Here is an 11,551-nt window from a genome sequence, read left to right as displayed (position 1 = left end):
AATCTGTGAATCCCAGGGATTTTAACTTCTGGGCCTCATCTGCATAGGCCCCGTCAGTCCTGGAGGTAAGCGGTAGCAGGCCAGCAGCCGGGAGCGGGATGTCGGGCAGCTAGGGGCCCAAAGGAATGGGTAAGTGGTGGGAGGGGTGTCAGAGGGCCTTGTGGTTGGAGTAGGGGAAGGAAGCCTGGGGAAGGGAAGGCCCAAGGTTTCCTTGTAAGGCACTCCAGCTCCTTCTGGCCCGTAAAATTCCAACTTTCTGGGCTTCTTCTGGCCTCAGCTCCTCATGCCGGCAGCTTCCCTGTGCAGGTCTCCAGTTAAATCTGCAGTCGGGCCCTGGTTATGTCACTGGAGCCCTATCTGCATATTTAAAGAAAGACCCTGCTGCCTTCTGGCGGGTGTCCCTTTCGCCATTGAAGTTAAGGCAAAAGAAAATTAGGCAGGGTGTAAAACAGGCTGCCAAATCACTATGAGCCCATTTCGTGCTACTGGCATAGGCCAATTACACCCCCTTGATTTTTAACAGTTTTTAATGAAAACCTGGATATGCTATAAAGGCATATAGTTTTGTTTAACTATGTCGCTCAGGTAAATAGAGACTATATTCTCTAATACATAGATTGTCAATCATATAAAAAATTCATCAAGTGGTTTCATTAAACAATAAGTATCCTTTGATTCAGTCTGGGGTTTGAATGGTGTGGAGATGTATCCTGCAAAAGAATACGTTACTGCCTCTTGGGCATTCCCTGCATACTAGCTGACAGACACAGCTTGTCACTTTTATCCATGTTTATGTTTTTAACAGAATTTCATTGTCCAATCTTTACAGCTCTGGTTTTACCATTCATAATTTTCTACCTAGAAGAACCTTTTCTTTAAATCATTACTCACCTGCTTCAATACTGTATAATAGTTCAGCATTTTGACCTTTGTCCTTGTCTAGGGCTGTAACCTGCAGCACAGCAGAGCCAAAAGCAGCGGACTCAAAAACCGAACCATCATATACAACACTAGTGAAGTATGGGGCGTGATCGTTGGCATCATCTACATTTATTATAACCCGTACCAAGTTACGTCGGTATGGAAACTCTTGATCTCGGACCTGGTGAAATAAATTCAAAAGTTACTTTAAAAAGTCTGAGCACTTAAACAGGAGCCATTACTAAATTTGTTTTGCATCAATGCTTGTTAAAGAACCAAAGACACATTAACATATAAGTGCTATAATATTAAACAAACCTAAAACTGTAGTAGATTTTATGTCCTTTATGTAATTCCTCTTAATTTAAGAAGTTATATAATTTGCATGTTTATGAGTCAGTTATGGCGTACATTTCAGGAGCGATTTCATAAAGCTCTGCTGTCAGCGCCCAGATTCTCCAGACGCGAGCCTGGGTTGCAGATAGGACTCTAACACAATACCCATGATTCTCCAACCTATGCTGGCAGCAGAGCCTGGCAAAATGACCCCTTGTACATAATGTGGTGTATACTCCAATGCACTGAACTAAGGAATAGTGATATGTAGAGTCACATAGGAACATGAGAACAGAAGTAGGCCATTTAGCCTGTTGAGCCAGTTCCGCCATTCAATGAGATCATGGCTAACTCCATATATTCGCCGTAGCCCCATATCCCTTAATAGCTTTGACTAACAAAAACCTATCAATCTCAGATTTAAAATTAATAATTGAGCTAGCATCAACTGCTGTTTGCGGAAGAGAGTTCCAAACTTCTACCACCCTTTGCGTGTAGAAGTGTTTCCTAACTTCACTCCTGAAAGTTCTGGCTCTAATTTTTAGGCTATGTCCCCTAGTCCTAGACTCCCCAACCAGCAGAAATAGTTTCTCTCTATCTACCCTATCGGTGCCCCTTAATATATTGAAAACTTTGATCAAATCACCCCTTAATCTTCTAAATTCCAGGGAATACAACCCTAGTTTGTGTAATCTCTCCTTGTAATTTATCCCTTGGAGTCCAGGTATCATTCTAGTGAATCTGTGCTGCACTCCCTCCAAGGCCAATATATCCTTCCTAAGGTGCGGTGCTCAGAACTGAACACAGTACTCGAGGTGTGGCCTAACCAGGGTTTTGTAAAGTTGTAGCATAACTTCTATATTTTATTCTAGTCCTCTAGATATAAAGGCCAGCATTCCATTAGCCTTTTTGATTATTTCTGTACCTGTCCATGACATTTTAATGATCTATGTACATGGACATCTAAGTCTCTTTGGACCTCCATCATTTCAAGCTTTTCACCATTTAGAAAGTACTCTGATCTATCCTTTTTAGGTCCGAAGTGGATGACCTCACACTTGCCTACAATGAAATCCATTTGCCAGAATTTTGCCCATTCACTTAATCTATTAATAGTTCTCTGTAATAGAACCATCTACACTGCTTACAATGATGCCTATCTTTGTGTCATCAGCAAACTTGGATATGTGGCTCTCTATCCTGTCATCTAAGTCGTTAATAAATACAGTGATAGTTGAGGCCCCAATACGGATCCCTGTAGGACACCACTAGTCACATCCTGCCAATTTGAGTACCTGCCCATTATCCCTACTCTCTGTCTTCTGCCGCTCAGTGAATTTCCTAACCAGGTCAATAATTTGTCCTCAATTCCATGAGCTTCAACTTTAGCCAACAGTCTCTTATGAGGGACTTTATCGAATGCCTTCTGGAAGTCCATATAAACAACATCCATAGACATTCTCCTGTCCACTACTTTAGTCATCTCTTCAAAAAATTCAAATCAGGTTCGTCAGGCATGACCTACCCTTTACAAATCCATGCTGGATGTCATTCCAGAGAATGCAGACAAGATAACTGAAGGTTCTCAAACCAAACTTGGAGTGGAGTGGAGTAGAAAAAAGGTGAAGAGTGAAGGGCATGCAGTGACATATAGAGCTGGATGAGTTTACAGCGTGTGAGGGATTTGTAAATAAGGATACAGATTTGGTATTCAGTGCATATGGGGACTCGGAGCTAATGGAGGTTCGCTTGGACAGGGGTGATAGGAGAGCAGGGCCTGGATTTTAACTTGGAGCTGGGAACTCAGCGGATGGGTGGATTTGCACGTGGAGAACCCGGAAGTCAAATGTGTGCGTTTAAATCTGCGACCGCAACTCAATTGCAGGCAATTATCTTTGCTTTCGGGTTTCGGATCTCCAAGATGCGCAGTGGGCATTCTGCACACCCGAATGATGCAATCTGAACTGCAGTAATTAAAGGGCCAATTCAAAAACGGATTTTGGAGGAGAAAGGAGAAATGGAGTCCAGGAGAGCAAAGGCAGCGCCTAAATTTACTGATGCCTCCCTAGATGTACTACTGGTTGCAGCGAGAGCCAGGAGGGAGGTTCTTTATCCAAGGGATGGCAGGAAGAAATCTGTTGTGTTACCAAAAAGGCTTGGCTGGAGATAGCACAAGAGGTCCCCAGGTCTTGGCTGCAGTGCAGGAAGCGGTTCAATGATCTGACCAGGTCTAGAAAAGTGAGTACAATTGCTGATTCACCTATAATCCTGTTGTATACAACACCACCCAACCTCCCTTCATCACTTTGTCTTGGCAAGCATATTACATCACAATACTCCTCACACCCACTTAAGTATCACCAGCAACCATCCTTCACTCTCTATCCACTTGGTCACCTCCCCATTTATGCAACCAACATGGTCACTCACCCCAATCCTGATGCAATGTGATGCATCTGTCTAAAGATCTAGAGATGCATTACCCTCTAATGCATCTGTATGATAGTCATCCTCACACAATGGACTCCATCCATCGGGTGAATACGGCACCTTCTGTCACTCACAGATTTGATCTGTTGCCCCGTGGGTAGTGCCTCCTGCGACCTCGGCCCCACTGTTGGTGCCCTCTCTGCTGCTTTCCAGTTCCTTGTTGCGCACCTCTGTCTTGTGCACCTGCAGATCCCAGAACTGCACGCCGTGCCTGCTGTTAATGGTGATTTTCCTCTTCCTCAGATGTACTCTGGAATACATCCATTGTGCCCCCCATCCTGATCTTGTGAGTTTGAGAGGCTCCATTATGTTGGTAAATTTGTCTGAACACATGAATTCTCAGTCTCAACAAAGAACTCTCAGTCTAAACATCAAGAACTCCCAGCCAAACGTTTGCCTGAGGGAACTGAGTGACCAGCTGCAATACGTGACCTTTTATTGAGATGTGTCAATCACAGGTTTAAAAGGTCAAACGAGTTTCGGCTGCATCTCGCCTCCATTTCAATGGTATGTTTCAGAAGCCATGGGAAACCTCTGCAGGAGGTTTCTGTTGCATAATGCACAAAAAAATTAAGTACCTCAACTGCTAAATGACCTACATTGCCCCTTTAACAAGCCAGCTGCCGGCATTGAATGGGATGGGGACTTCCGGGTTTCGGTTGCGCACACACATCCAAACACGCCTGGGTTAAACCAGGAAGCCTTGAAGCCGGGATGCAGTCCCGCTTACAATATTTTGACCTCTTATCCGACCACAACCCACCCGTTCTTTGGGGTTAAAATCCCCCCAGTGATTTAGTGTGGGTTAGTAATTGCAGTACATTTTTGGATGACTTGCAGTTTATGTAGGGTGGAGCTTAGGAGGCTGGCAAGGAGATGGAGAAGTTGAGCATGGAGGTGACAAAAAGTATAGAAGGATTTCAGTGGCAGTGGTGAGCGAGGTGAGGGCAGAGTTGGCCAATGTTGCAGAGTTGGGCAATGTTGCAGAGTTGGAAATAGATAGTGTTTTTGATGGCTAAGACATGAGAGTTGAAGCTCAAATAGGACAGAAAGGTTTTGCACTGTTGGACTCGGTCTCAGCAAACAGAGGGAAGGGGATGGAATAAAGAACTAGGATGGGGAATTTTTAGGAAACCAACAGGATGGTTTCAATTTTGCTGTCAATAAGTTGGAGAAAATTCTTGCACACCTACAACTTGATATCAGACAAGAATTAGATTGGTAAAACAAAGGAAAGATTCTTTTGCTTACACTGCACATTAACAAGTGTATTCCCCTAGGCAGTATATCTTATAATAGTTTTTATATTACTGCTCATTTCTTCTGCTGGCAAAGCATTCTAATGATATTTTTGTTTACAATTCATTTATATATGCAGCTCAATGGGATGAATAATAGAAAACCACCTCATTTTGTTAAATAACACACAATTTTACTTGGTATAAATGTCAGGCTTTTTGAAGCTTGCTAGAATGTTGCTTAATGGAAAAAAACACTAAACTGTAAGAGCTGTTTAACTGATGCATCCTGTCAAGGCAGTAATTCATGCTCTTAGCTGCATGCTTTAATGTGTCTGGAATTTTGGCTCAAAGCTATTTATGTCTGGATTTATAAGGAAATTTTGATAGAATATTCAAACAATAAATTCTACTAAACGCTATGTTACATAGTGAAGAATTTCTCATCCTCCCTTGAACCATTCTTACATTATTTTGCTTGAGGATGAGTTGTAATGTAAATTAAATAACGTTGAACCTGTTAGTAAAAACCTCGTAACATAATTACTTATAATGTCTTAACTCAAGCGTGGACATTAAATTATTTGAGTGAAAATAAATAGTATTTTTTTTAATTACTCAAAAGACGTATACTGTCTATACTTGTAATAGGCAAGAACTTAGTGCGTGCTTACAGGGCACATATATTACTTCTGTGGAGAACAAATATTAACTATGGTTGAATCCTAGCAGAGATTAGACGTGGGTCCAAAAGTAATTGCGTCTATGTTGGAGCCAACTGGTCACTAAAACACTTTCCTGAAGGTGGCCCTGCCCTTTCACTGCAGTTATATCTAATGCTGTATGTACCTGGTTGTCAATGTCAGTTACAAGATTCCTGTTACCACTTGCCTGAGTTATAAGGAGTGACTTCCACTCCAATGTGAGGAAGAGCTTGAGTGTAGGCAAACTATTTTACTGACTTAGGGACAACTTAAAAAACCTTTGGCCGCTAAAGCCCATAATAATTTATGATGAAACCAAAACCGGCTCCAGAGCTACAGGCTGCTCCAGTGCCAAGAATTTGAATTCTTAGTCAACTGTTGAAGGCCACCAATAAGGCCACATAGAATATTTAGTTTTGCAGAAGTTGAACTTACATTGTCACATGAGGAAGATACTGCTTAATCTTTAGTCAGATGCAGGATATTGAAAGTCCTATGTTTTTTTCAGTAGTTATAGACAGCCGAGTCACACTCGATTAATAAGCATGGACTAAACTATCGGAATTAGTTGCTATAATCCTTTAGCAGGTCAAAGACAAGGTCACTATAGTTTACTTTTATCTTTCAAGGTAGTCAAAATAAATCAGAAAATTTAATGTTATTACAGCAACAGCTTACCAGGGCCTTTGACTTATGTCCCGAGTGGTTAAATGCACTGTGTTGTGTGGTACTGCACCATAACAATCATAACTAAGATTGCTGAGCTAAATTGGGCAGTGGGGAAAGGACAAAATTGCTCTCCGTGTCCTTGGCAAGGGAGGGGAAAAACAATTCTACCAGGATTTCAGCTCCTGACTGCTAATTAGTGACTCCCGTTGAAATAAGTGCATGTGTGGACGTCATGGAAGGATAGGACTGAGCTTGTCTGTGGTGCCCACGACGACTGTATGGGAAACTCACAAGGTGGGATTTTTTTTTTTTTTATTCGTCCATGGGATGTGGGCAACACTGGCGAGGCCAGCATTTATTGCCCATCCCTAATTGCCCTTGAGAAGGTGGTGGTGAGCCGCCTTCTTGAACCGCTGCAGTCCGTGTGGTGACGGTTCTCCCGCAGTGCTGTTAGGTAGGGAGTTCCAGGATTTTGACCCAGCGATGATGAAGGAACGGCGATATATTTCCAAGTTGGGATGGTGTGTGACTTGGAGAGGAACATGCAGGTGGTGTTGTTCCCATGTGCCTGCTGCCATTGTCCTTCTAAGTGGTAGAGATCGCGGGTTTGGGAGGTGCTGTCGAAGAAACCTTGGCGAGTTGCTGCAGTGCATCCTGTGGATGCTACATACTGCAGCCACAGTGCGCCGGTGGTGAAGGGAGTGAATGTTTAGGGTGGTGGATGGGGTGCCAATCAAGCGGGCTGTTTTGTCCTGGATGGTGTCGAGCTTCTTGAGTGTTGTTGGAGCTGCACTCATCCAGGCAAGTGGAGAGTATTCCATCACACTCCTGACTTGTGCCTTGTAGATGGTGGAAAGGCTTTGGGGAGTCAGGAGGTGAGGCACTCGCAGCAGAATACCCAGCCTCTGACCTGCTCTTGTAGCCACAGTATTTATATGGCTGGTCCAGTTAAGTTTCTGGTCAATGGTGACCCCCAGGATGTTGATGGTGGGGGATTCGGCGATGGTAATGCCGTTGAATGTCAAGGGGAGGTGGTTAGACTCTCTCTTGCTGGAGATGGTCATTGCCTGGCACTTGTCTGGCGTGAATGTTACTTGCCACTTATCAGCCCAAGCCTAACTGGGAGTGGGTTTCCAGGGGGTGAGCGGATATCAGACGGGAGCGTCAAACCCCCCTGATGTCGTCAATTGGAGGCCCAGACTATTTTAACTCCCAGGTTTCATTTACATTTGATTGGTGGGCTGCCCATGCAATCGTGTTGGGAATAGGCAGCCCGCCCACTTTCTGGGCGGGATTTACAAAGGGCCTCCAGAGGCCTATTTAAAGCGTGAATGCACCTCTTAAAATGGGGGTTGCATTCACTGATGCCAGATTGGTCAGCGATACTGCTGGAAAGTGGTTATTCTCACTAATGAGTCGCAAGGCTGCCCCCCACCCCCCGGTTCTCTGATGCCTTCATGGATGTTCTATTGTAAGAGGCAAGGGTAAGGAGGGACATTCTATTTCACAGCAGTGGGAAGAACATACATTCAGCCTGCAGAGAGATGGCAGAGACCCCCGGACCTGGATTGAATGTAGGAAATGCTTCAATGACCTGACAAGAGCAGCAAGGGTGAGTACAGCTCTCTATTTCTCCACCTCTGAATGATTTCCTCCTCTGCACCACATCCTTCACCACCAATCACAAGGGCACGCCAGGCCACCTCTGATACTCACTCGAAACACACACTCACAGTTAGCCAATGTAAGGCAGTGAGTTAGTTACTTTCAGCATAAACAGAGATCAACTTATTACATAGAATGTACAACACAGAAACAGGCCATTTGGCCCAACAGGTCCAAGCCGGTGTTTGTGCTCCACATGTGTCTCCTCTCTCCCTACTTCATCTAACCCTATCAGTATATCCTTCTATTCCTTTCTCCCTCATGCGTTCATCTAGCTTCCCCTTAAATGCATCTATGCTAGTCGCCTCGACTACTCCTTGTGGTAGCGAGTTCCACATTCTAACCACTCTGTGGGTAAAGAAGTTTCTCCTGAATTCCCTATTGGATTTATTAGTGACTGTCTTATGTTTATGTCCCCTAGTTCTGGTCTCCCCTGCAAGTGGAAACAGCTTCTCTATGTCTACCCTCTCAAACCCTTTCATAATCTTAAAGACCTCTGTCAGGTCAACCTCAGTCTTCTCTTTTCTGGAGAAAAGAGCCCCAGCCTGCTCAATCTTTCCTGATAGGTATAACCTCTCAGTTCTGTATCATCCTAGTAAATCTTTTTTGCACCTTCTCCAGTGCTTGGGTGGTAAATGTTGGATCTTAAAATCTTGAGTGCTCTCTGAACAAGACTCCAAGATAGACTTTTGAGGCAGAAGCAGTTGAACAGTCAGTAGAATTAAGTGACGTGGTGTAAGTTGCTGTCAGTTTGATGTGAAGAGATAGCCCTCTCACTGGCAAACTCTGGAAGTGACCTAGCAAACACTCACCATTACAGTCAAAATGTGCTGAGCCTGGACTTCATGATCCAGCTTTTCAGCTATGCTCAACTTGCCCGTACTCTGGTCAAGCTGGAATTTACGCATGCTGATGGGATCTATACTGCTGTGGATAGAGAAGGTCAACTTGTTTTTCTCATCCCTGTCAGTAGCTTTAATGTGCAGAATGTCAGTTTCTACGACAGTGTCCTCAGAAATGGTCACATCATAGCTCGGCTGGGAGAACACTGGACCATTATCGTTGTTGTCAAGTATTCTTATAAGCACCTGTAACACAAAACAGGATAGAATTAGAGGTGTAGCTCAATTTATAACAATGTGCTTTCAAGAATAAGACAAGTTGTTTAATTTCTGCTCCATATTTATAATTGGACATTATTTCTAGATTTGATACTTTAAGATTTTTCAAAAATGATCAAGGTTACAACAAATGAAAACAGATAAAATCTTAAAGCTGTAATGAACAGATAATATCACTAAGTCCCCCATTTTATTCCTTCAGTATCCACTGCCAAAGGCATCTGACTCCTCAGTTAGATCACACTAATCTAAGTCCAAACTTAAGTACATCATATGATTTGTAGTCTATTAGTTGCTTCCCTTTTGTTATAACAACAGGGCCAACGAAGAGAAGAGGCTCTATCAGAATAAATGCTACCTTCCTACAGGAGAGACCGGCACTGATGGGCAGAGGTAGAAGGGCTGTCGAATTGAGAGAAGAGGTGGTGAAGACACAGATCCTGTTGTCATGATGTCCGGTCTCACCAAGGAACTTATGGTCTACTGTGCTTGTCAGAGAGGGTTAGTATTTCATATTTTGTAAAGAAAAAATATTACTGGTTTATAGGAATGAAAGAAAGAATCTTGTTTCACAGGTTAAATTATGTGAATTGCTATCTTTTAAGTTCATGATTTTGGAAGCAAAGCAAAGAAAAGCTTATTTTTCTAAAACTGCATACTTTAGGAATCCTCTATAAAATAGCTACTTTTAAAATGAATATACAATGCGCAATAAAAAAAGTATTAGAAAAATCAAACTTAGACAATGTGAAAATGTAATAAAATAACTGTGTGAAACATCAAATAACATTCTGGGGCACTGGTAATAGTCATTCAAAGTCTGTCTCAATGACAACATCTATAACAATATAATTGTGTTTGGAAGGTGTGTCAGATTTTGGGATTTTTCATTTCATTTCATTATGTTCTCATTTGGGGCTTCCATCACAAAACATTAATAGATTAACAGTTTGACTTCAAAGATAATGAACAAGCTCTATAATATTGACAAAGGTCACAAAGAACAAAAAGAGACGCTGAATGTGTCAGGTTTTTAGTATGCTACTCAGGATATATTCAAAAATGACTTACACTGACAATTTATAGGAGGTTAAAGAACAGAGAAATTGTATTTTCCTTAAAATGAGCAATGCAGCGAAGGTCATTTTATAAGGTATAAAAGGCTTCCAGTTACTTATAACTGCTATTCATAACTGAAATTTTAGTAATAAGAAATGACAAAGTCCTACTTCATCACTGGGTTTATCTGAAAGTATAAAATTGCTAAGGTTTTACTTCATTATCGTATTTTCTATTTAACATGGTTAGGACCAACTCCGCAATGATTTTTCTTCCCCAGTAATCTTTTCATGGCTGATTTTTGTGTCTGCTCCTTGGATAAATTATATACTCTATGGGGGACAATATTTCTGGTTATTTCATTGTGTACATCTTTTCTGATGCATAAGCAGGTCAATAAAAAAATACTAAAAGAGAAAATAAATACTAGTTTTATAATGAAGACTACATACAATGGAAGACAGAAGAGTTCCAGTGATGGTCAGCTGATGCAGCTACGAATGATCACCCAGTCTTCACTGACCCACATTGGCTCCCCATTCCACAATGTATTAAATTTAAAATCCTCAGTTTCAAAATTCTTCATGCCTTGTCTCACCCCATCTCTGCAATTGCCTTCAGCCTTATATCCCCTCCTGTCCCCTCAAGTCCTCTGACTTTGACCTTCTGTATATTCCTCTCTTCACCCCACTATTGCAGCAGAGTGTTTGGCTGCTTTGGCCCTATTCTCTACAGTCCCCTACACCCCTCTCCAACTTAAAAAAAACTTCTCAAAATCCATTTTTTCAAACAAGCTTTTGGTCACCTATCCTAGTCTCTTCCTGCATAACTCAGCGTCTCTTTTCTTATCGATTTCTATTTAGTTATTTTCTCCCCCCTTCGTACAATACTTTGGGTCTTATTCCATGTTAAAGGTACTATATAAAAGACAGTTATTGATGTTCTGGCTGTAGAAGTATTGTCACAGTACAAGATGCAATGCTCAATCTGACTAGGCTAGGCTTGAGGGTTTCCTTTTAATATTAATCTCACGTTTGCATCCCAATATATGTGATGAGAATAGTACTGAACACCATTAGAGAGTCAAACCTCAGTTCAGAAGCCAAGAGTTACAATTTAGATTATATAATTGAGTGAAACCTTATACTGTGAAGAAGACAGCACTTGCAAATTAATATATGTACATTCATTGGATGGTAATGTGCACATCATTAGTCTACACTGGAGATAACCCATACTCGTAGGCAACAGTTTATGACCCAAAAATGAATTCAAAGATTTAGATGAAACTAGATCTAAGTGAATAGCTGAGACACTGGTGATTTTGCTGAACATCCTTATTGCTGTT

The 11,551-nt window shown here is 42.0% G+C and overlaps 1 protein-coding gene across 1 annotated transcript in view; it reads right to left on the bottom strand.

Annotated features, from left to right (window-relative positions):
* The window catches only part of fat3a (FAT atypical cadherin 3a), a 465,040-nt gene that overhangs the window by 151,486 nt on the left and 302,003 nt on the right, over positions 1-11,551 (bottom strand). The window contains exons 7-8 of the mRNA XM_067986342.1: positions 8,836-9,111; positions 892-1,102 (exon numbers count right to left, since the gene is read on the bottom strand). Of these exons, the coding sequence (XP_067842443.1) occupies positions 892-1,102; positions 8,836-9,111 (487 nt within the window). The remainder of the gene's footprint in view (positions 1-891; positions 1,103-8,835; positions 9,112-11,551) is intronic.

This window comes from Heptranchias perlo, chromosome 6, assembly GCF_035084215.1.
Source record: "Heptranchias perlo isolate sHepPer1 chromosome 6, sHepPer1.hap1, whole genome shotgun sequence".
NCBI lineage: Eukaryota > Metazoa > Chordata > Chondrichthyes > Hexanchiformes > Hexanchidae > Heptranchias > Heptranchias perlo.
The sequence above is the reverse complement of the archived record's forward strand: the minus strand, read 5'-3'. Positions and strand labels throughout refer to the sequence as shown.